Source organism: Callospermophilus lateralis, chromosome 13, assembly GCF_048772815.1.
Source record: "Callospermophilus lateralis isolate mCalLat2 chromosome 13, mCalLat2.hap1, whole genome shotgun sequence".
NCBI classification, from domain to species: Eukaryota; Metazoa; Chordata; class Mammalia; order Rodentia; family Sciuridae; genus Callospermophilus; species Callospermophilus lateralis.
Window position 1 is genome coordinate 31,864,010 of NC_135317.1, and position 26,972 is coordinate 31,890,981.

Sequence of the window (26,972 nt, forward strand, 5' to 3'; positions counted from 1 at the left end):
AATTGGTTGTAAATCTTACTGGATATGTTATAATTAGGTTCAGGCATGATGAATCCATACATAAAGAGTATGAAGACATGCAGGATAAAGAAGATAACATCTAAGATACAGAGAAAGAAGAATCAGAAAGTAAATCTGAGTAATAGTAGCAGTAGAATGGTATGAGGACAACCAGGAGAGCTGGTAATTTGTTAACTAAGAGGTGATAATTTTAAGGGGGCAGTGGAAAACTTGTCATTTGTCATAGAGAATTCATTAGGATGCAGGAGCTGAAAGTGTAGCTCAGAGGTAGAGCATGTGTTTGGCATGGGTAAGACCCCAGAACAAAAAAACAACACACAAACATCCTCAAACAAAACTGTTCCTGGAGAATTCACTGGAATGGGGATCTAGTAGATACTGAAATTCAGACCAGATCTGGAAAAAAAGGTAAAGTTACTGAGAACAGTTTTAGTACAGTGGATGGAAGTGATGAAGAAAGCAAATTTCAGTGGGTTGGGACATAAATTAGAGCAGTGAACCTCATGAGGGTCGGGGGTGGGGGAGTGGTATGGAGGATGATTTTTATCCTCTCCAGGGGACATTTGTTAATATCTGAGAAACCCTTCAATAGAGGTAGGTGATGATGAGTGAGTGTAGACTGCATTTGTAAGAAGTGTAAAAATGAAGTGATGGAAATGAAAGCAATGTGGAAAGAGCTTTTGTTTTTTAAGTTTGGGAAACTTTATATGTCCTTAAGAGATTTTGAGAGAATCTGGGTGTGATGATGCACTCCTGTAATCCCAGTGGCTTGGGAGGCTGAGGCAGTAAGATCTAAAGTTAAAGCCAGCCTCAGGAATTTAGGGAGACCTTGTCTATATAAAAAGGTCTAGGGATATGGCTAGTGGTTAAGCAACCCTGGGTTCAATCCCTGGCACCACCCAGTCCTCCCACCCCCCCCGAAAAAAAAAAGATTTTGAGAGAAGACTTGGAGATTGCCTGAAGTTTTATAAACAACTAGAGAGAACTATGGAAGCAAGGTTCTGAAGAAGGCTTATGACTAAATCCTCATCTGTGATAGGACAATGGGGAAGAAAATTGAGGATAGAAAACTTAGAGTGAAGTAGGAGATAAGGATATCCAAATAGTATAAGGAAATCAGAATGGAACAAGTTAGCATATGTTTGGAATTCTCCACAGTTAGAGATTGACAAATTGAATGTTTTGAAAGGTCCATCCAGGGTAAAAAGAAGTTGAGGTTCCTGGTGAATTTTGATTTGTGGTTGATCTTAGAAAGAAAGTAATGGGGGCTGGGAGGGGCGGCTGATAGTCTTTTAAAAAACAAACAAACAAACCAAAAAAAAAAAAAAAAAAAAAAACACGCCACCGAGTTGAAGAGCAAGTTTAATAGGTTAGGATTGAGGGTGGTAAAGTCAAAGATGGAAAGACAGTTGCTTGTGATTACAGCATTGTAATAAATTTCTCTGGAGATCTAAACCTAGCATAACAGAAATATCAGGGCTGTGGATCTAGAAATTATGCATGACTTGTGAAATTCCTAAAATTTTGAGACACAACAGTGCTGCATGAACTTTAGATACTCCAGAAGGCAGATCTCAGGACTGTTGTGTTCATTTAGGAGAATCAGTAAGAGCTCAAAGTAAGAGCTTAGTAAATATTTGTTGATGAATAACATGCTACTGTAGTCTTGCTTCCTCTGTACTGCCAGAAAATTTCGACTCATGTCTGACACCTAGTGGTATTACAGTTAAACTATTATTAAATGGCAACATGTCCCCTTATCAGGGAAATATTATAGGTCATTTGTAGTACAATAGCTTTGTTTCTGAAACAAATCTCTGAAATGCTTTGGGCATTTTTTTATTGGCATTTTACAAGGTGATAATTTAAATCAGGTAATATTTGAGTATCTACTATGTGCCAAGCACTGTTGTATGCTGGAGATTTTTATGTAGCATTCTCGTGCTCATATAAACTCAGTGAATTTGAATACAGAGAGTTGTTTCACTGGGAATTGGCAGCTTGTTCAAAAACTTAATTGAGGGCTTTGTTGTGATTTTTACATGTGAAATAATCACTTTGGATGCTGTCATTTCTGTCATGACACTGCCTTTATTGTTGAGTAAGCATTTAGGAAGATGAAAGTAGAAAGATTGGGTGTGTTGTCAGCTTATATCAGAAACCTACATTGTGCAGAATACTACATACTATAGAGAATCACTGAAACATTTGTTGTTTTTCCTTTAAGAAAAAACTAAATTTTTATATCTTAGTGAATCATACTCTGAAGTATTTGTAAATGAGTTGACATATAATCTGGGATTTGTTTTCAAATGTTTTAGAAAAAAAAGTGGACAGGTTTTAATGAAACAAAACTGACAGTTTTTTTAAAAAATCATTAAAATGGATTCATGACTTTATTCTATTGTCTTCTCTATTTTTGTGTATGCTAAACATTTTCCACAATAAAAAATTTTAAAAAATTACATAGATGTAGGTTGAAATAACATTTAACACCAGAACTTTTTGTTTTTAATTGTAACTTAGTACCCATTGATCAACCTTTCCTCATCCTTTTCTCTCCCCTTATTCCCCAGCCTCTAGTAGTCACCATTCTAGGTCATGCAGTACTTGTCTTTTTATGTCTGGTTTATTTCACTTAACATAATGATCTACAATTCTGTCCATGTTGTTTGAGATAAGATTTCATTCTTTGGCCTAACAGTATTTCCTTGTGTATATGTACCACATATTCTTTATTTCTTCATCAGTTGATGGATACTTTGGTCGTTTCCACTTCTTGGCTATTGTGAATAGTGTCATGGTGAACATGAAAATGCAGATTTCTCTTTGATTGATTTCATTTCCTTTGGCTATATACATACTAGTGGGATTGCTGGATTATGTGTTGGTTCTATTTTAATTTTTCAAAGAATCTCCATATAATATTTCTCATGGCTGTACCAATTTGCATTTCCATCAACAGAGCATAAGGGTTCCCTTTTTTCCAGGTTTATGCCAGCACTTGGGCTTTAGTCTTTTTTAGAGTAGTCAATTACTGGGGTAAGATGATAGTTCATTGTGTTTTTGATTTGCATTTCTCTGATAATTAGTGAAATTGAACATTTTTTCCTATATCAATTTGCCATCTGCATGTCTTCTTTTGAGATATGTCTGTTAAGATTTATTGCCTATTTTTTTTTGCTATTGAGTTTTTTGAGTTCTTTTTATGTTCTAGATATCAATCCCTTGTCATAAGTATAGTTTGTAAATGTTTCCCCTTATTCTGAATTGTCTCTTCAATCTAATAATTATTTCCTTTGCTGTGTAGAAGCTTTTTAGTTTGATGTTCTTTCTCCAATGCATGCTCTTAGTGACTTTGTTGAAAATCAATTGGCCATAGAGGCAGCAATTTACTTCTAGGCTCTTTGTTCTGTTCCATTGATTTGTATGTTTGTTTTTATGCCAGTACCATGCTGCTTTGCTTTGTGTACTGTATTTTAAATTCGGGTAGTATAATGCTTCCTACTTTGGTTTTTCTGTTTTTCCTCAACATAGTTTTGTCTATTTGGAGTTTTTTGTAGTTCCATAAAAATTTTAGGATTATTTTTCCTAGTTATATGAAGAATGTCATTTTATTTTAATAGGATTGCATTGAATCTGTAGATTGCTTTGGATAGTATGGACAACTTTAACAGTATTTATCCCTCCAATTCATGTACATGGGATATATTTCCATTTTTGTGTATCCTCCTCAGTTTCTTTCTTTAATATTTATATATTCATTATAGCTCTGTCACCTCATTCATTACTTGTATTTCTAAGTATTTTTTTGTAGTTGCTGTAAGTGGGATTGCCTTTCTTAATTTCTACTTTAGATAATTTAGTATTGGTTTATAGTAATGCTACTAATTTTTGTATGTGATTTTGTATCTTGCAACTTTGTTGAATGTATTCAAATACATAATAATGGGTCTCACTATGTCATATTTGTACATACACATAATTTGCTCAGTTTCCTTCCCCAGGACCTTCTCTTCATGATTCAATTTTGATAAGGTTTTATGTGTCCAGGACATTTATCATCCATTTCTCCTGGTTATCAAATTTGTTGGTGTATAGTTGTTCATAATCTCTAATGATTCTTTTTACAAATTTCTGTGGTGTCATTTGTAATGTCTTTCTTTTCGTCTTTTATTTTTTGTTTTTCTTAGTCTAGCTAAGAGTTTGTCTATTTTATCTTTTCTGCTGAACTTTTGTGTTGGGTTTTAGTCCCTTTTTCATTTGTTTCTACTCTTGATCTTTATTTTTTTTTCCTTCTATTAAATTTGAATTTGGTTCTTTTCTCGTTTCTTAACATGCAGTGATAGGATGTTTAAGATGTTTTACTTTTTTTGAGGTAGATATTGATTGCTGTAAATTTTCTTTAGTACTGGTTTTATTCTATTTTGATTATTTTGTGTCTGAATCATGTTTTCAAAAACAAAATAATAGTTATGAAATAGTTCAGGCAAACTATATGGAAAAAATTTAACTTTTGAATGCTTGATGCCTTTCTTTATCCTCTTAACATTTTAATACAAATTGAACATCCCCACATCCAAAATCCAAATTCTGAAATGCTCCAAAATCAGATCACAGGCTCAAAAAAGTTTCAGATTTTGGATTTTAAGATTAGGAGTGCTCAACTGATAGTTTGTGCAAATATTTTAAAATATGAAAAACTTTAAAATCCAAAACATTTTAGGCTTTTAGTACTTAGCACTTTAGATAAGGCATACTCAATTTGTATCTCCTCAATATCCCCTTTCTCCTTCATTCCTTCCCCTTTCCTTCTCCCTCCCCTACATAAATGTATCCTTTAGGCCTTTTACACTATTCCTTCCCTATTATCTTCCCCCAGAAGTAACCACTCGAATGAATTTGGTGTTTATTACTTCTTCTGTTTGCTTTTTGCCTTAACAGTTTGTAATTTCTAATGATAGCTCAACAAAATATGATAATATCAACATGATAATCTGTTCTCCATCAAAGAAAAATGAAGTTGTTTTTTTTTTAATCATTTAGACTTAACTTGGATATTTATATCAGTCTACATTGAGATTTTAGCCTTTTTTTTTTTTTTTTTAAACTTTTTGATTTTTGCAGTGCTGGGGATATAACCCAGGGCCTTGGACAAGCTGGGCAAGGTCTTTATCATGGAGTTACCCACTCCCAGCCCCTTATTGTTATTGAAGATTTCATCTGAAAAATATATATTAATTTCAACAAACTATTTAATTAGGTTTTTAAAAATAATTGGTGCCTGGTGCTTTGATATTCCATTATGTCATGTACATTTTTGGCTTTCAACCTTTATGGAGGGGCATTTTTTCACAGGCTTATCTGACGTTCATAAAATTCTTTCTCATTTCAGTAGCCTCTTTTTATGTATAGAGCTGTTTAAAAAATATATCGAGAGACTATTTTTTAAACAACAAAGAAATCAATGAAAAGACTACTTTAAAAAATAACTGTCATTTTATAAGCAGAGGAGATTTGGTTCCATTAGAAAAAATTCTTTGGTAGTATGTTTGAGAAATCAGAAGAAGGAAAAAAGCTTAACCTTGATGATATTCGTTATTTTTCATTGCTTTGCTTTTGGTTAAGATGTAGAGTGATTTTCTTGTATAAAGCACCCACCCTAGTTTGTCCCCTAAATTAGAATGATCTCTGTCTTCATGGATTTTCCTTTCAGGGTTTGTAACAGTTATACTTCAAATTTTGTTGCTTTGTAATCTGTTTGCTTTACTCTGTTTGCTTTATATACTTAAAACTTCAAATTTGCAAATATTTTAAATGTTGCAAGTGTTTTTTGACTTTAGCTTTCTCTAAAAAGGGAGGTAATTAAAGATTTAAATCATTCTCTTTTTTTCATTTTTTAAAAATTTATATATGGCAACAGAATGCATTACAATTCTTACTACATATATGGAGCTCAATTTTTCATATCTCTAGTTGTAAATATAGTATATTCATACCAATTTGAGTCTTCATACCTGTACTTTGGATAATAATGATCATCACATGCTGCCATCATTAATAACCCCATTTCCCCTCCCTTCCCCTCCAACCCCTCTGCCCTATCTAGAGCACGTCTATTCCTCCCATGCTCCCTCTCCCTATCCCACTATGAATCAGCTTCCTTATATCAAAGAAAATATTTGGCATTTGTTTTTTTGGGATTGGCTAACTTCACTTAGCATTATCTTCTCTAATGCCATCCATTTACCTGCAGATGCCATGATTTTATTCTCTTTTATTGCTGAGTAAAAGTCCATTGTGAATACATGCTACATTTTTTTTTATCCATTCACCTATTGAAGGGCATCTAGGTTGGTTCCACAGTTTAGCTATTGTGAATTGTGCTGCTATAAACATTGATTTGGCTATGTCCCTCTATTATGCTGTTTTTAAGTTCTTTGGATATAGACCGAGGAGAGAGACAGCTGGGTCAAATGGTGGTTTCATTTCCAATTTTCCAAGAAATCTCCATACTGCTTTCCATATTGGCTGCACCAATTTGCAATCCCACCAGCAGTGTATGAGTGTACCTTTTTCCCGTATCCTCACCAACACTTATTGTTGTTTGTATGCGTAAGAGCTGCCATTTGACTGGAAAGAGATGAAATCATAAAGTGGTTTTGATTTGCATTTCTCTAATTGTTAGTGATAATGAACATTTTTTCAGGTATTTATTGATTGATTGTACACCATCTTCTGAGAAGTGTCTCTTCAGTTCCTTGGCCCATTTATTGATTGGATTATTTATTTATTTATTTATTTTGGTGTTTAGCTTTTTGAGTTTTTTATATACCCTGGTGATTAGTGCTCTATCTGATGTATGAGGGGTAAAAATCTGCTCCCAAGATGTAGGCTCTCTAATCATCTCACAATTTCTATTGCTGAGAAGAAACTTTTTAGTTTGAGTTCATCCCATTTATTGATTCTTGATTTTAATTCTTGTGCCACGGGAGTCTTATTAAGGAAGTTGGGGCCTAATCCCTCATGATGGATTAGGGCCTACTTTTTCTTCTATTAGACGCAGGGTCTCTGGTTGTATTCCTAAGTCCTTGATCCATTTTGAGTTGAGTTTTGTGCATGGTGAGTGATAGGGGTTTAATTTCATTTTGTTGCATATGGATTTCCAGTTTTTCCAGCACCATTTGTTGAAGATGCTATCTTTTCTCCAGTGCATGTTCTTAGCACCTTTGTCTAATATAAGATAATTGTAGTTTTGTGGGTTAGTCTGTGTGTCCTCTATTCTGTACCATTGGTCTACCAGTCTGTTTTGGTGCCAATACCATGCTGGTTTTGTTACTGTTGCTCTGTAGTATAGTTTAAGTTCTGGTATAGTGATTCCACCTGTTTCAGTCTTCCTGCTAAGGATTGCTTTAGCTATTCTGGGTCTCTTATTTTTCCAGATGAATTTCATGATTGCTTTTTCTGTTTCTATGAGGAATGAATGCCATTGGGATTTTGATCAGAATTGCATTAAATCTGTATACTGCATTTGGAAGTATGGTCATTTTGATAAAATTAATTCTGCCTATCCAAGAGCAAGGTAGATCTTTCCATCTTCTAAGATCTTCTTTGATTTCTTTCTTTGGGGTTCTGTAATTTTTATTATATAGATCTTTCACCTCTTTCATTAAATTGATTCCCAAGTATTTTATTGATTGATTGATTGATTGATTGGCTATTGAGAATGGGGTAGTTTCCCTTTCTGAGGATTTGTCACTGATATACCGAAATGTCTTTGATTTATGGGTGTTGATTTTATGTCCTGCTACTTTGCTTCACATTTACTAGTTCTAGGAGTTTTCTGGTGGAACTTTTAGCGTCTTCTGGGTATAGAATCATATCATCACCAAATAGTGCCAATTTGAGTTTTTCTTTTCCTATGTGAATTCCTTTAATTTCTTTCGTCTAATTGCTCTGGCCAGTGTTTCAATAACTATGTTAAATAGAAGTGGTGAAAGAGGGCAGCCCTGTCTTGTTCCAGTTTTTAGAGGGAATGCCTTCAATTTTTCTCCATTTAGAATAATGTTGGCCTGGGGCTTAGCATAGATAGCCTTTACGATGTTGAGATATGTTTCTGTTATCCCTAGTTTTTCTAATGTTTTGAACATAAAAGTGTGCTATAATTTGTCAAATGCTTTTTCTGCATCTATTGAGATGATCATATGATTCTTATCTTTAAGTCTGTTGATGTGATGAATTACATTTATTGATTTCCATATGTTGAACCAAGCTTGAATCCCTGGGATGAATTTCACTTGATCAGGGTGCACGATCTTTTTGATATGTTTTTGAATTCAATTTGCCAGAATTTTATTGAGAATTTCTGCATCTATGTTTATTAGAGCTGTTGGTCTGAAGTTTTCTTTCTGTGATGTGTCTTTGCCTGGTTTGGGGATCAGGGTGATATTGAACTCATAGAATGAGTTTGGAAGTGTTGCCTCTTTATTTCCTGAAATAAATTGGAGAGTATTGGTATTAGTTCTTCTTTAAAGGTCTTGTGGAACTCAGCTGTGTATCCATCTGGTCCTGGGCTTGTCTTGGTTGGTAAGCTTCTGATGACGTCTTCTATTTCATCACTTGATATTGGTCTGTTTAAATTGTCTGTATCTTCCTAATTCAATCTGCACAAATTATAAGACTTAAGAAATTTGTTGATGCCTTCAATGTCTTCTATTTTATTGGAGTATAAGTTTTCAAAATAATTTCTAATTATCTTCTGTATTTCTGTTGTGTCTGTTGTGATACAACCTTTTTCATCGCATATGCTGGTAATTTGAGTTTTGTCTCTCCTTCTCTTCATTAGCATAGCTAAGGATCTGTCTATTTTATTTATTTTTTCAAAGAACCAACTTTTTGTTTTGTCAATTTTTTCAGTTGTATCTATTATTTTGATTTCATTAGTTTCAGCTCTAATTTTAATTATTTCTTGCCTTCTACTGCTTTTTCTGTTGATTTTTTTCTTTTTTTTTTTTAGGGCTTTGAGATGTAGTGTGAGGTCATTTATTTGTTGACTTTTTCTTATTTTAAGGAATGAACTCCATGCAATGAATTTTCCTCTTAGTACTGCTTTCATGGATCCCAGAGATTCAGATATGTTTTGTCTATTTTCTCATTTATCTCTAAGATTTTTAAAATCTCCTCCTTGATGTCTTCTGTAATTCATTGTTCATTCAGTAGCATAGTGTTTAGTCTCCAGGTGTTGAAGAAATTTTTCTTCTTTATTTTGTTGTTGATTTCCAATTTTATTCCATTATGATCTGATAAAATGCATGGTAGTATCTCTACTTTTTTATATTTGCTAAAAGTTGCTTTGTGGCATATTATATGGTCTATTTTAGAGAAGAATCCATGTTTTGCTGAGAAGAAAGTATATCTGCTTGACGTAGGTTGAAATATTCTATATATGTCAGTTATTAATATATATATGTCTGTTATTAATTATATTATTGAGTTCTGTAGTTTCTTTATTCAACTTTTGTTCCGAAGATCTATCCAGTGGTGAGAGAGGTATGTTAAAATCATCCAATATTATTTTGTTGTGTTCTGTTTGACTCTTGAACTTGAGAAGAATTTGTTTGATGAACATAGCTGCACCATTGTTTGGGGAATATATTTTTATGATTGTTATGTTTTGTTGGCATATGGTTCCCTTGAGCAGTATGTAATGTCCATCTTTATCCCTTTTGATTAAATGTGGCTTGAAGTTTACTTTATCTGATATGAGGATGGAAACCCCTGCTTGCTTCCGCAGTCCATGTGAGTGTTATGATTTTTCCCAATCCTTCACCTTCAGTCTGTGGATGTCTTTTCCTATCAGATGAGTCTCCTATGGGCAGCAAATAGTTGAGTCTCTCTCTTTTTTTTTTTAATCCAGTCTACTAGCCTGTGTCTTTTGATTGGTCAGTTTAAGCCATTAACATTCAGGGTTATTATTGAGACGTGGTTTGTATTTCCAGCCAAATTTTTTAATTTTTTTATTTAACTTGAATTGATTGTCTTCTTTGATTAGTGTTTCTTTTAGGATACTACCTCCCTCTGCTGATTTTCATTGTTGTTTTTCGTTTCCTCTTCATAGAATATTTTGCCAAGGATGTTTTGTACTGCCGGTTTTCTAGCTATAAGTTCTTTTAACTTTTGTTTATCATGGAAGGTTTTTATTTCATCTTCAAATCTGAAGCTTAATTTTGCTGGATACAAGATTCTTGGTTGGCACCCATTTTCTTTCAGAGCTTGATATATTTTGTTCCAGGATCTTCTAGCTTTCAGGGTCTGTGTTGAAAAATCTGCTGTTATCCTAATTGTTTTTCCTCTACATGTAATCTGATTCCTTTCTCTCATGACTTTTAAAATTCTCTTCTTTTTCTGTATGTTGGGCATTTTTATTATAATGTGCCTTGGCATGGATCTGCTGTGATTTTGTACATTTGGCGTCCCGTAGGCTTATTGAATTTGGATTTCCAATTCATTCTTCATGTTTAGAAAATTTTCTGATATTATTTCATTGAATAGATTATTCATTCCTTTGGTTTGGACCTCTATGCCTTCCTCTATCCCAATAACTCTTAAATTTGATCTCTTTATGCTATCCCATATTTCTTGGTGTTTCTTACCATTATCGCTCTGTGTGGTCTATGCTGTTTTCAAGATTATATATTTTATCTTCATTGTCTGATGTTCTATCTTGTAAGTGGTCTATTCTGTTGGTGATGATTTCATTTGAGCTTTTAATTTGGTTTATTGTTTCTTTCATTTCAAGGATTTCTGTTTTTTTTTTTTTTTAAGAACCTCTATCTCCCTGGTGAGGTGATCTTTTGCTTCTTGGATTTGTTTATGTAGCTCCTTGTCGAAGTGACCTTTCATTGCTTGTATTTGCTCTTGTATCTTCCTTGAGTTCACAGAACATTTTAACCATGTATATCCTGAACTCCTCTCTGTAATTTTTTCTGCTGTGGCTGCCAATGATTCTAATGATGTGGTGTCTTGGTTTATTGGTGGTACTTCTTCCCTTGTCTTTTCATGTTGCTCATGTGTCTTCCTTTCCAGCTCTGTGGGTCTGGGGTGTTATTACTCTATAGGTTTGTAGTACTCTTGTAGGGCTCCAAGATTCCTCCTTTGTGGGGAAGGACAATATTAACTGATCCCAATATCCACAAGATATCACCTATGAACAATTTGTTGTTTATAGTTTAGTCTCAGTGTACAAAAATATAAATCTAAAATATAATCAGTAATTTCGTAAAGGTTTACAGTTTCTGACAGTGGACAATGAACTGGGGGTGGGGAGTAGGACAATATGCTGAGGGGGAAAGATGTGAGAGTATAGAGTTAGTATATCTTAAGGAAATGTGAAAGAGAAATCTAATGAAGAGGGTAGCAAGAGAATAGACGGGAAGTAATTTAGGGTAGACAAGTACGTGGGAAGATAGTAGAGTACATAAAACAAACACACATGTATTTAGAGAAATACAGGATGTTAAAATAGTAAAATTTGGTGGGGGAAAGAAAATTGAAAAAAGAGGGGAAAAAAAGGGCATAAACAACACCTCTATATTATATTATTCATATGAATCAATTCTCAAAATCCTATTTCATGCAAAGTTCTTTGTTTCACATATGTTGGGTAAGTGAGGGCCGGAGGATAGAGGGGTAGAAGAGAAAGAGGAAAAAAAAAATACTCAAAAGAAGAAACCAGGGTTGTTGCTAGTTTTAGAGATCCGTTTCTTTTCTGTTTCTCTTCTCATCCAATAGGTGGGGCTGTCTGTTTTAAGCTGGTGCCTCTGCCTTCAGGGTGGTGTAGGGAACCAGGGTGGGAGGACTGATCCCAGTGTAGGGCATCTGGAAGCGGGGAGTGCCACTTGCCAGTCTCTGCAGGGAGATTGCACCACACGGGTAGTCTTTGGTTTTAGACACCAGTCTCTTTGAAGACAGATAAGTGGTTTATGTCAGAGATGCCTCATTATTTATTAATTTATTTATTTGTTTATTTTTGGTGTAGTCTTTTACCTTTCTACCTTTTTTTTTCCCTTTTTCCATTGGCCTGTATTTCTCAACTTCCTCATGACAGTTGAATTTTATGGATATTCTTTCAGCCAGTATGTTTTGATTACTTGCACTACAATGTGCTTTATGTCATCTTTTGAAGGCTTACAATTAGACTAGCATAATAAGTTTTATGAAATAACTACTTACACTATGTATTACATGAACACTTAATGGATTACCTCTTTGAATCCTTACAACATTTTTGCCAGGCATAAGTAATGGTCATCATTTCCATTTTTCAGATGAGTGAATTGGGGCACATATAAATAATTTGTGTAAAATCAATAATTTGTGTAAAATCCAGGTAAAGAATGCCCAGTTAAATTTGAATTTAAGATTATTAACTAATTAGTTTAAATATTTATCCAGCAACTTCAAAATGTTATAGCCCTACATTGAAAAGAAATGGTAGAGTTGAGGTTTTAAACCATGTTAATCTGGTTATAAGGCCTAAGGTCTTAATTACTACTGCATTATACTAGACACTGAGAGTAATAACTCACCCTGACATTCAGTGTTTGGATGACAGCTTCTCCCTCTATATTGTTAGTTTTTTACTCATATTCCCCAACTGATCTTATTAATATAATGTAGAAGTATATGCATTCTTTCTGATTTCACATATAATATTCAACTTCAAATAAATTTATATGAGCTTTTTCATGTATTCTTATTGAATCTGGTCACTTTAGCCTTTTTTATCCTTTTGAGATCATTATCTTTTTTATTGCAAATACAGAAATATTTAATTACATGTTTATGCTAAAAAAGACATTTTTCTTTCTTTTGATAAGGTCAAGTGAATGGCACTTGAATAAAGTACTTAATAGATTTTGAAACATGTCTCATATGTTTTTATAAAATTGAGAAACTATGAAGTATAGATGTGAAAAATCAAAAAGGCTTTGACTAAGAATGGAAGCTGTTGGGCTCTGCTAAATATTCATACAGAGAAGTAAAAAAGTAATTTTTCCTGTTTGGGTTTTCATAATTCGGATCAGGCTTTTAGTTTTGCATGTCCCAGAAATATACTTGAAAAAACTAAAGACCCAGGAGCCAGGTATGGTGTCACATACCTAATCCCAGTGACTTTAGAGGCTAAGGCAGGAGGATCACAAGTTTGAGGCCAGCTTAACTAAGCAAGACCCTGTCTCAAAATATATATTTAAAAAAGAGCTGGGAATGAGGCTTAGTGGTAAAACACCTCTTGATTCAGTCCCCAGTACCAACCCCCACTCATCCCCCAAACAACTAAAGACCCAGGAGATTGAATGACACATTTTAAATTTGATATTTTTTATCAAGTTCCAGCAGAATTGAAATCCACCTATGTTAAAGAGAACACTATTAATGTTACTACGTCCTGTTTAACTCAAGACTTAAGTGAAAAGAAGTATATTTCTTAGAGAAACTGGTTTATATTTGAGGGATACTTGGGGACAATTTCCTCTTGTGTAGCAGAATTAGATATCTTGGTAGAATTAATAAAATCCAGAAAAGAAAATGAACAAAAACCAAAAGTGCAACTCTCAGGAGATGTAATGGTGCTTACAATAGGATTGGCTTCTCTTTTAATCTATTCCATCTTCATATGTTTTCAGGCATAGTGTATTGAGAGATTTATCAATGGCAAAGTATCTCTGACTTTACAACGGCAATCATTGCAAAATTAGTATTTCCTTTATAGACATTAGCACACCAAATTATTTTGGACCACCTCTGTTCTGTGTAAGTGAACTTTTCTATCAGAATTTCCAGAAGTCACCCCATTGCTACCCAGCCAATTTTTTATTATTTTGTAGACTTCATTACTAGTCATTTACATTTTGTATTTTAAATATAAGTATGGTATAATCACCTTTGAGACACAGTGGACTAGAAGACAGCAGTTAAAAAAAAAAAAAAGTCTCATTTGTTATATAACTCTTTCCATCAAAGCAGTGTCTTCATACGGTAAATCTTATTGAATCCTCAAATCTCTAGCCAAGGAGATAGATTAATTTCCTCTAATGCCACCTGTTGTAAATGTTGGGTTGGCCACAGAAGGGCCTAGCCTGATTAATTTCCACTTGATTGGAAGTCAGTGTTTGCATTTAAATTGAAAAGAACTTTTTTCCTTTTAAATTATAGTCATCTGTCACATAACAGCAATATATTCTGAGAAGCTAAGTGCTTCATTAGGTGATTTTGTTGTGTGAATGAAAATAGTTCGTACTTACGTAAACCTAGATATTGTAGCCTGCTACACACCTACGCTATATGGTATAGCGTATATGTGGCCTATTCCTTGACTGAAACTCATTATGCAACTCATGACTACAGTACAGCTCAACAAATGGATTACTTTCAATTACTTTTGAAGCAACATGGAATGTCATATGTAAATTTAGACCTGGGTTCAAGTCCCTACTTGTCCTCTTTGCAAGTTACTTAGTCTTTTTTCTTGTGAGACAAATGGCAATTTTTGTTGTTAGACAAATGCCCATCTTGAAGGCTCATATGAATTAAATAATACATTTATTTAGTAATTACTTAAATGCCTGCTATATGTCAGGCATTGTTTTAGGTGCTACGGATATCAGTGAGCTTGCAAACTTCCTGCTCTTCATGTTAGTGGGAATGCTGTACAACAAATCTGTAAGTGAATACAAATGTAATTTTAGGCAGTGAGTAAGAAGTTATATGAAGAAAATAAACCTGGCACACAGAAAATTTCAAGTGGGATTTGAACCCATGTCTACTGACTTCTGAAACAAAAACAATTTGTAGTTTAATTAGCTGAGTGTGATTAGAGGTACTGATAGATATTTCAACATTAAGAAACTTCTTCAGAGCTGCCTTTGTGTATACACTGTGATAAAATTTAGTTTTGTATATAATAGCTATGAATTCTTTATATTCACAATCATTTTCTGCCCAGCATTGCTATTTAACAACATTTTCTGCCCAGCGTTGCTATTGTATTACTCTACACATGTATATACCTCATTTTTGTGGTTATATTCTTTAAGTGTCCATACTGAATGTGTCTTCTACTTCAGTGGTTCTCAAACTTGAGTGTGCATCACAATCACCTCAGAGTGACTAATTCAGTAGATGGGTCCACAGATTTGCATTTCTAACACATTTCCCAGGTGATACTAATGCTGTTGGTCTGGGGACCACACTTTTAGAACTCTTATATACCTTTTTTGTCCTCCCACAGTAGTTATTATAGTATTTATCAATTAGCCAAAGTGTCCTCTCATCTCTCAATCTTCTATTGACTTCTATTTTACTGAAACTGTTTTGCTCAAATTTTAGCATGTATAAATAAAGATCACCTGGGAAACTTGTTAACAAAGCAGATTTCTGTTCGGACTCCAGAACATTCATTTTTAGCAAACACCTTAGTTGTTAATGCAGATGATCCATGGACAACAGCTTGTGAAATCCTGACTGTACTACAGAGTTGATCATGTTCTCATTTCCATGACTGTGTTTTGTGTTTGTATGTTTTTTATAGTATACCGATATTTATATGTATGTCTTTCCTCTCCCAGTATCCTTGAAGGGAAGAAATCTCTTGTTCATCATATTTTAATACTTAGCACAATGCAGTAATTAAAAAGCAGTAGCCTGGCACTTCCTGTATAATGAACTTTGCCACTTGTTAGCTGTGTGACTTTGGAGAACTTACTTAATCCCTCTGACCCTCAGTTTTCTTGTTTATGCAATAGTGGTTGTAAGACTTACTTGCTATGAACATTAGCAGTTTTAAAGTATGTATAGTATATAGTGTAGTAATTGACATACAGAATGGAATTGACATACAGTAAATGGAAACCATCAAATGTAGCTTTCACTGTGTTATGGAAGAAGCAAAATAAATGTTAGAGTTAATGAAAAGCCCTATTTTGTGACTTTATCATCCAGATTCAAAAATATGCTTTTATTGCTTCCTCAGAAATCTCTGCTTGTCTGAATTAATATTTTGGTATTTTGATAAAATATTGTGAAGTAAAATCATGCCTTGGGCTTTTTCTTTCCCATAGGAAAACAAAGAAACCGCTTGGAACCAATGGATACCATATTTGTTAAACAAGTTAAAGAAGGAGGACCTGCCTTTGAAGCTGGATTATGCACAGGTGCTGATAATTAGCTTTAAACAAAACCTTTTACTTTTATTTTTACTTCATTTCTTCCTTCTTCCACTTTTTTTTTTTTTTAAAGTTTGGTGATGCTGAGGATTAACCCAGGGCCTTGTGCGTGAGAGGCAAGCACTCTACCAACTGAGCTATATCCCCAGTCCCTTCTTTCATCTTTTTGTGTTCCACATTTTTTCTTTTTCTTTTATGAGTTTGTCCCTTTTTCTTTGTATCTAGTTATATGTTTGATACTCAAATAAATGGGTTCAAAGAAAACTAATAAATTGATAAATTGTTAGTTACCCCACAGATAACAGGCTAAATGGCTCTTATAAAGATCTATTTTTCATATATTGAAATCATATATATTGAATTCTACAAAGGATTACCAAATAGCAAACTGATGGAAGATATTTATTTGACATAATTGAAATAATTTCAGATCTCCAAGTTCTGGAAGTTGCCTGATCAGCCAGAGGTGAATTAATTCATTTTCAGCACAATAGGTTTCCATGTAGCCTCCCTTGATTTACAGGTATCAGTGGATGTGATCTAATTAGTTGGATCTAGTAGCTGTTTCCTCTAAAATATTTTGTGATTTCTGGTTTTAATAAACTAATTAGAGATGTCATAGATGAGTGAATGCTTTAAAATAGTCATTCTTTTCTCCCTTGTGTAAAAACATGAAATAATTTAAAATGGGAATCAATGAAAAATTTACTGTCTTGAATAAAATGTATTTTTAGCTACAAATAATATTGCTAAGATTTATTAAGATACAGTGTTAATGTAAATCTTAATTATCCTTCTCATCATACTTAAAGTAAGCCTAATTAATATGTATGTTAGTGTTCATATGGTATTCCATTATATAGAATGTAACGTCTATGATATTGTCAGTGTCACAAGAGAGAGAAGATGAAGTGAGATCCTTGAGAAACACAAAGTAATTTTTTCCCCTATTTTCCTCTGTCCTTTATCTCTTTCCTTTTTTGTTCCTTTGAGTTTTTCTAAATAATCCAGTCTTTTTTGCCATTAAAATGAAGAACAAATTAATATATAGAGTCAAAAAGCATGTGAATACCCATATTTTAGTTTTATAGTACAGACAAATCAATAAATCATATAGATCAAAAGAATACTAAAAGAAAATCAGCTGTACTAAAATTTGAGGACACTGATGAAAAAAAAATCATCAATTTTTTGAAACTGTTGAATATCCTTCTCTATCAGATATGACAGTGTAAATGGAGAGATAATTAGTAGTTCTGTAACTCCAAAACAACCTACGGGAATGTTAGTAGTGTAGCTGTGATACATGGTGACTATACCTTTTGAATTTTCTAAATTCAGTGTCGAGAACTCTTATTAGAATGTGGCTATATTTCATAACTAGCTGAATATATTTAAATTCATTTTTGTAAAAGGTACTTTAAAATATATGAACAAAGATATATGAAAAATAAGGACATTTTCAGGGCTGGGATGCAGCCCTGGAAGAGCTGGGTAGAGCACTTGCCTAGCATGAGCAAGGTCCTGAGTTTAGTCCTCAGCACTCGGAGGGGTGGGAAAGATATAGAAATATTTTAAAATAATTCTAAAGTGACTTTCTTTAAGACTTCCTCATGTGTCATTTTATTCCTCTTTGAAGGTGACCGAATTATAAAAGTCAATGGAGAAAGTGTTATTGGAAAGACCTATTCCCAAGTAATTGCTCTAATTCAGAACAGGTAAGATTCTTGAAACATGATTTATTTTGGCCAAAGACGGGTTTTATAAATCAGTAGCAAGCAGATTTAATAGCCTCATATTCCTGTAAGGAATTGGATGACGTGGCAATTGGAACTTTGCTTTGTAGTAGATAATGTGTTTGAAAATTGTCAAGTATCACCTACCTAATAGGTGGCTTTGCTTTGGCAAATTTGTCAGATTTGTGATTAAAATCCTTTTAGATTCTTACAGGGCTGGGATTGTGGCTCAGAGGTAGAGTGCTTGCCTAGTGCAGGTGAGACACTGGGTTCGATCCTCAGCACCACATAAAAATAAATGAATAAAAATAAAGGCATTGTGTTCACCTACAACTTAAAAAAAAAATTAAAAATCCTTTTAGATTCTGAGAGGCACACATTTTAGATTTACTGTAAATTTCCAAGTTTTTTTGAAGTGGCAAATATATAATTTGTTTAAAGTAACTGTAAAGAAATATCTAGTTGATTTTAAAAACCTTACTAAGATACTTTACTTTTCATATGTTTTATTAAAATTAATATATCTTGGGCTGGGGTTTTAGTTCAGTGGTAGAGCACTTGCCTAGCATGTGTGAGGTACTGGGTTCGATCCTTAGCACTACATAAAAATAAATAAAATAAAGGTATTGTGTCCAACTACAACTAAAAAGATATTTTAAAAAAATTTATCTTACTGATATCTTTTTGAATAATCTTTTTGGCTTAAATTTATTTGTTGTAACCAACAGATCAAGACATTCCTTTTTTAGTTCGTTTGCCTATAATCTGTAGAATGATAGAATTTTGAGTTATAAAGGTAAATACATATTTTTAGGCCTCAAAAAGAATTGAATTGAATGTACTCTGTTTCTTTTACCCACCAAATTTTAAATTACAAGTGAAGAAATGAAAAGCCAAAAAGGTCACTTATATTAAGTTTCTGTCAGTAATAGGTCATAAGGGGCTAGGACTGTCGTTCAGTGGTAGAGCACTTGCTTAGCATGCATGAGGCACCGGGTTCTATACTTAGCACCACATAAAAATAAACAGAATTTGTTTATCTACAACCACAAAATAAATAAAAATTTTAAAAATAAGAATAGGCCATGAATTTGGGACCAATTTCCAGATCACCACTCTATTCTAAGAGGTCTTTCAATATTCAAATACCATAACTTTTGGATATTTAATGTTTCTTGTCAGTTAGACTCAACTGTCTACAGCTTGATTAAAGGTTTTGTTTTCTAAATTTTTGTCAAGCTCCTCTAGCCATGTCTAAAGCAGTTCATGTTATAATCTAAATTATTTATGGTAATGCCCTAATAAATTGTCATTTTTTAATTTAAAATTAAATGACATGATCATGATTAATTGATCTCAGCGTATTCTCTTTAATGCTTTTAATATTTAATGAGATTCTTAGAGAAAACAACTCTTTAAATTTTGCCTCTTAATGTTGGTGGTGAATTTAAGGCCTCAATGAGAGGCATTTTCTTTTCCTCATAATTGAGATCATTCATAAATACAATAATATTTTGTCAATCTATAATTTAAGGATTTTAAGTGTATTTGTCAATATCTCTTCTTTAAAAATATTATTTTCCCAAGTAACCACACTTAATCTTTGTTTTCTTTAAAATGCACATAATCCCATTGTTACTGGTACAGATCTTTCAGAGTAATAATACTTTGGAATGATAGTCTTTTAATTTTTTTTGCAATAAAATTAATTTGAAAATTAGAGAAACACTTTTTCATGATCTTATTTTCTTTTAAAAAGTTTCATTTCTTTGTCTACAGTTGGTAGCAAATCTCCTTGCAGAAGAATTTTTTAAAACAGTGGTGTGTATTTTCTGCCAACTCTGAATATTGAAATACAAGTACCTCCATCTTTTACTAGTTAAGTTTATTAGAACTTGTGGTTCTCGTTGTTATACCATTCTCCCAACATTTATGATCCTAAAAATAATGGTTCAAATCTATCCAAAAGAGATGGATTAATTTTAGATTTGCTGTGTCCCCCCCCCCTGAATCTTCCAATTATATTGGGGAAAATATGATTTTATTAGATTAGCTATTGAAGCACTTGGTGGAGATAGCACCACTGTCCTTGCTGTATCTAAATGTAATTCTGGATCATGGGATTCCATTTAATTTATCCCTTTTGTGGTGTTGGGATAAAACCCAGAGTCTTGCACATGCTAGGCAAGTGCACTACCACTGAGCTATACTTTTATCCTCTTTTCAGCCTTTTTAAATCTAGAGAAACTTCTCTATTGTGTTTAACAGGAATTTCATAGCACAAAAATAAATAAGGCTTTGAGCTTTTTCTGAAAAGATTCTAAAATTAAATCACAGCATGAAAGCAAATAGTTGAGATGATATTGTTATAATTATTAAAAATGAATCATTTCAGTAGTTGCAGTGGTGAACTGATTTGCTTCATCTATGAAGCCAGAGGCAATATTTAAAATCAGAATGTTTAGTATTGCTTAAAGTGTTACATTTGAGAGCCTAGAGCTGGTAGAGCTTATACTTCGCTTGCTGAAGGTCCTTGGTTCAGTCCACAGGACCACACATACACACAAATAGTTAAATTTGAGGGTTCTTTAGTTATTTTATTTTAACAAGTTTTTTTTTTTTAATTTTTTTTAGTTGTTGACGGACATTCATTCATTCATTCATTCATTCATTCATTTATGGTGTTGAGAATTCAAACCCAGTTCCTCAAACTTGCAAGGCAAGTTCTCTACCACCGAGCCACAATCACAGCCCCTATTTTAACAAGTTTTAACTTGATAGACTGTGTGATAAAAATCTCTTGATTTCTTTGTGTCTTGAATAAAACAATAAATAATAAGTAACGCTATATTTCTAAATTTGAAGCACACAATAAAGAAGACTTGATGAGTAGTACAGACATATGACAGTGTGTCCTTTTTTTGTACATTATTTTTCCTATATAGAAAAGACTTATTTTTGTTCTAGTGATACAATCTAGAAAAGTAAAAATTTAAAAATAATTAAACTCTGAAACAATTTTAAAAATATTTTTGAGTTAACTCTTTTTTCTTTAAGTCTTTTGTATACATTTCCACCTCCCCTAAAATAGTATTTGTATATATTCAATTTCAGTGATACAACATTGGAACTTAGTGTTATGCCAAAAGATGAAGATATTCTCCAAGTGGTAAGTTTTTATCTATTCAAGTATGAATTGTTTATAGTCAGAAATTTTAATAAAATAGTTTTGAGATGAGGTGGATTACATTTAAAAAAATTATAGAAAAAAGTCCTCCAGTTCATTTACATTTTGTAAAAACAAAAAATACTTGTCAATTACTTGCAATTAAGTGACATGAGAATTGAGTGATATTGATTTCACAGTGAACTCTCAACGTTGTCCTTCAGGGTGAGACCAGCATTACATCTAGGTAATGCTTTGAACAAAAGCCAAATATCAGAGTGCAGGTGCATATTCATAGGAATTCGATTTTTTAAAAACATACAAGCACAGAAATTTTATGAAAGCCATTTCCTAATGTTCTAATAACTATCACTATTTAAAATTACCAAGCAGTTTTGTTAAGGGTATCAATTCATTCCATTAGAAGTATTGGCCACAGTGAATTGGATGTATAACTTAAGGAAAATATATGCTGTGCTAGGAGAAATGAAATTATGTACGTGAAACATGTTTTTTGGATTTTTATGAAAGGAAGAAATGTATTGGAATACTTAACGCCTTTATTTAGCTTCAGTATATCTGAAAGTAAAATTTAAGGTGATAAAAATATAAATTTCATGCAAAACATATTTTCTTTTGATTCACTTTGTAGTTCAGTAGATAAAGTACACTGAGGAAAGCACTTTAAATAACATACTGATCTCCAATAGATCTAGGAAATAGGAATGGACACTGAAGTATTTTTTTTTTTCAGTTATACAATTTATTCATTCAAAATGTACAATCCATTGGTTCTTTATACTGAAGTATTTTTTAAAATTCTTTTTTTTGTGTGTGTGAATAATTGAGTTTTTTCTTATTACTTATTTCTATTATAACTTATTATTGCTTACTTTTCTTATTACTAAATTAAGGAATAAATCTATCAAAATAGATTCTACTATCATGTGTAACTAAAAAGAACAAATAAAACAAAAACAGGGAACTTAGTTTGAACTTAGCTTAACTAAAATCCTAAATAATCTTCTGTATACTTTAATTTTTTGTTTACAAAAAAGTTGCTAAAGTGGATCCTTGATTCTCATTATTCACTGACATGTAAAATATAATAAATTGAAATCTCTGGAGATCAATGCAGTGTTTTCAAGGGGTGTTGATTTTACATAGAAATGACTTATTGCTGGTAACACATTACCTTTCTGAAGTACACAGTTCTGTGGGATTGGGGAGGCTCAAGAAGGAAGGTGCATGGGATTGCAGTTGTAGCTCAGTAGTAGAGTGCTTCCCTAGCATATGTAAGGCATTGGGTTCCATCCTCAGCACCACATAAAAAAAAAATAAAATAGTGGAGCTGGAGTTGTGGCTTAGTGGTAAGAGCACTTGCCTAGCATGTGTGAGGCCCTGGGTTCGTTTCTCAGTACCACATATAAATAAATGAATAAAATAAAGGATCATCAGCATCTAAAGAAATATATAAATAAACAAACAAATAAAATAGCAGTATTGTGACCATCGGAAGGAAGGAAAGAAGTTGGTTGCAGCTGTCTGCAGCAATTTTCTTTTTTTTCTTTTTTAAAGAGAGAGAGAGAGAAAGAGAATTTTTAACGTTTATTTTTTAGTTTTTGGCGTACACAACATCTTTTGTTTGTATGTGGTGCTAAGGATCGAACCCGGGCCGCACACATGCCAGGCGAACGCGCTACCGCTTGAGCCACATCCCCAGCCCTGCAGCAATTTTCTTAGGCACATAGATAGTTACAGATTACCCACCCTGATACTTCAGTATGGTGTTAGAGCAGCAGCCATTGAAACCAATGGGCCTCGATACCTTACTGAGGCTGGCTTAGCACTCAAAGTCCTCCTGCTTCAGCCTCCCCAGCTGCTAGAATTGCAGGTGTGAGCCACTGTGCCTGGCCCCAAAAGTCTGTTTTTAAACCTTGCCTTAATTCACATTTCATTAGGAAGCCAAAGGAGTGTGTGTATGTGTGTGTGTGTATTAATTACATATACATATGTAATTAATATGTATAAATATATATAATTAATACATAACATACATTGTTCTACAAAGGACATTAGGCTATGTCAACTTCTTCTCTGCATAAACTGTTTTTCACCAGAATTACTACAAGTGTCAATTTTTAGAGCTATTATATAACAGAGTTTGGGATTTTAAAAAAACATATGTAGAAGTACTGTGTCTCTAGCCCAGATCCTTGAGCTAAAATATTTTATTAGGAACCTTCAGGAGTACTTAAGGACACTGATCTTAAATTGATACTCAAAAAATGCACTTTAAGATATGTGCCTATCCCTGTAAGGTTAAATATTCATTTTAAAGGGAAAAAAAAATAACATGGATATTTTTACAGCCACTGTAAAAATCATTCACCCATGGAAAAACCCATAGTAGTTTATATGTGCTTACCTGGATAACAGCAGGGTTCGGTAGTATGTGGTGTTTGTTTCCTGAAATGAGGTATGAACCAAATTATTCTAGAAGTGCTCAACTCATCTTTGAGAGGTGGCATAGAAAATTTTATTTGGTTTAATGTCTGATTTAGATAGTTATATAGTGATAGATTGATAGAAGGTTGAAAGTATGAAATAAAATTAAGAATAATTTATGTTTTTAAACTAATGCTGGTTATAGTACTTCTGTGTGTAGCAGCTTTTTTAAACCAATATATTTTCTAGATTAAAAGAATGAACAGTATTACAGTCTAGTCATTTGATAATATTTTATAATACTATGTTAAACTAGGATAAAAATACATATTCATGTTTTAAGGAATTACTACATAATAAAAAAGATATTTCTTGTTTCATTTCCAAAAGAACAAAAAGGTTTTGTTTTGCTATCAAGTGTGCATGAATGAAATAGCCACTACCCTTCAAGTAACCTAAAGAATGGGATTTGTATTTGGGGTAAAAATGGAAGTTCATAACTCACTTGAATCAAATGTATGAAAGATGAAAAAAAAAAAAAAGAATGGGGTTGTCTTAATCCAGGCTGCTATAACAGAATACCTTTGATGGGCTGGGTGGCTTATAAACAACAGAGATTTATTTTTCACAGTTCTGGAGCTGGGAAATTCAAAGCTCAAGTTTTCTAGTAAGGGTATATTTCCTCAGGGATGGTGTCTTACTTAGTGGTAAGTAAGGCCAAGGCAGCTGTGTGGGGCCTCTTTCATAAGAGCACTAATCTCATGTATAAGGGCTCCATCCTCATGACCTGATCACCTCCCAAAGGCCTCATGTCCTAACACTTATCACTCAGGTGATAACCTTTCAAAATATGAAATGTGGGGCCACACAAACAGACCATAGCACTGACTTCAGCAATCCTTTCTTGAATGGCTAGTACAGGTTTGGTCAGAAGTCCAATGCGCTATCCATTGCATCACAAGAGACCATTAGCAAATCCTTCTTTAAATGAGATAGGGATAGGAGAATGAGATTTGGGCATTTTTCTTGATGTGTGACACAAGATATATTGTTAAGCATTGGGTTCATTGGATTCAGAGTTTAAATTAATCAGTTCTGTTAACTCTGGAGATTCTTGGGTAGGTTTGTTGTTTGACCAGAGCATTTTTAGCCTGCTCTGTGCTGTTTTTGTTAATAACACTGTTAAATACCTTGTCTAATAGAATAAGGAAGAAAGCATTGGTCCTAGGATTTGAACTCAGGTGAGTGTGAGGCTGAATCCTGTTCCGAACAACAAACAGTGTTGTGCTGCCATCAAGTACAGATTTGTTTCTGGGTTGGGGGATTACCTTAAGTCACGCTGTAGTTAGTGTCAGGGCCGTTATTCTAACTCAACATCTCTGGACTGCATCCAAGGCTCTATTTGTCCCTTCCCACCGGTACCATTCCTTTTTCCTGTATTTCACTGTAGCATGGTCAGCTTGCATTTTAGTATATCAACAGGCAGATGGTTATTCTCATTTATTTTTCATAATAATGACATTAAATTAATAAATTTTTAAAGATGAACTATAGCCAAGAATTTTAAAAATCTCATCAGCCTCTTTGTTCGGTAGGGCATTTTGCTGGGGTTTTTGTTATTATTTATTTGTTTACCATTTAATGGTATAGATATGATAATAGTGATTTTGATGTGACTCTTAAAATTGAACTGAAAGATTATTTTAGGATTATTTAGTTTCTGTTTGGCATGGTACCTATACTTAAAGACTCAGACTATTAATATAAAAGTTTATTTAATATGCTCTTTACAATTCTGATTCCAAATGAAGAATTCTGTGGGTCATCTTTCTTATTTTTCCCTCACCCTTTTGCTTTTGTTTCAGAGATTTTTGGATGCAATAGGCACAACAAAGTCTCTGCTATTTTATTTTCATTAGGGATGATTTCAATTTTAAAATATAAGCTGTAAATTCCAAAATATAAAACTTAAGTGCAAGGCTAAAGGAAATTCAAGACAGGGTGTGGAGTGGTAAGTGGTATGAAAAGGGGGCTAAATGACAAGAACTGGCTTTTTTTTTTTTTTTTTTTTTTTTTTACTACCATATTCTATTTGGGGAAAAACTTAAGTGTTAATCTTTTAAACACATGTACATATTGTAAAGTATTCATTTGGGTTTAAAAAGTAAAAACCAAAATTTGTTAATAGTTGAATATACAATTTTTTTTGTGTGTGTGTGCTGGGGATTAAACCCAGAGCCTTATGCATATGAGGCAAGCATTGTACCAACTGAGCTATATCCCCAGCCCTGAATATTCAATTCTTAATGACACTGGTTTCATCATACCATTTCAGACAACTTATTAACACAGTATGGTTTTGACATCATTATATAAAAATATAATTACTTTGGGTCTGGGGTTGTAGCTCAGTGGTAGAGTGGTTGCCTAGCATATGAGGCACTGGGTTTGATCCTCAGCACCACTCTAAAAAAATAAAGATATTGTGACCATCCACAACTAAAGAAATACTTTAAAAAAAAGAATATAATTATTTTGTTTAAATGATATTTTGTGCCATTTAATTGGTACTTAATGACAAGTCAAAGATTCCCAATGGGTAGTTAAAACATTGACTGTCAGACCATGATGATTCAATGAAAGACTTGCTACTTTGTAAGCAAGGACACAGAGAACACCTGACAGCTGTGAGCAAGTTACAGAGTTTTCAAATCTGTTCCCAGAATATGAAACCATTTGCATTTAATATTCACCTCAAAGAGCCGCATGCTGTGTTCTATTCCAGATGACCCACCCAGTATTTGTCTAAGCCCCTTTGAATGCTTTCTTCCTAGAAGGAGCCTACAGCAGGCCAGTGGTTTTCTAGGGGAACACTTAGAGGTATCATGGCGAAAAGGAATCATTAAGATGCTTATTGTATAGGCCTGACTTACTTCTCTAATGTGATTTGGGAAATAATTTGTGTCGTATACCATACCTCTCAGAATAGCCATACATGTTCCAGAATTTTCTCAGGAATGTCTATGACCTGCCAGTCACCATATGCCAGTATAACACATAATAATCCACAGTGACCTGAGGGGCACTGTTATTTCTCCATGGATAGTAATTTGGAGTAGTATTTTCCCCAAATATGAAAATGAAGAGCCTTTAAATAAGAAAATAAATAGTATAAACAAGGTTTTTGGTGTTCATCAACTGAGAATATGTGAGGAAATTTAGCAATGTTCTTAAATGAATTCATATTTTATTATCTCAACTGTATTTGCTTATATTAGGTAATAGTTCAGTATATGTGAGATGTTCTGTTTAATTAATTTGTTGTTAATGTATGGTCCATGTGTATGAATTTAAGGATTCCTTGTTATATCTTTACTT

At 33.3% G+C, this 26,972-nt stretch overlaps 1 protein-coding gene across 8 annotated transcripts in view; it reads left to right on the forward strand.

Annotated features, from left to right (window-relative positions):
* The window catches only part of Arhgap21 (Rho GTPase activating protein 21), a 136,874-nt gene that overhangs the window by 74,642 nt on the left and 35,260 nt on the right, over nt 1-26,972 (forward strand). For all 8 annotated transcript variants that reach the window (XM_076832275.1, XM_076832281.1, XM_076832276.1 and 5 more), the window contains 3 exons: nt 16,140-16,232; nt 17,884-17,962; nt 21,095-21,149. In XM_076832275.1, coding sequence (XP_076688390.1) covers nt 16,140-16,232; nt 17,884-17,962; nt 21,095-21,149 — 227 coding nt within the window. The remainder of the gene's footprint in view (nt 1-16,139; nt 16,233-17,883; nt 17,963-21,094; nt 21,150-26,972) is intronic.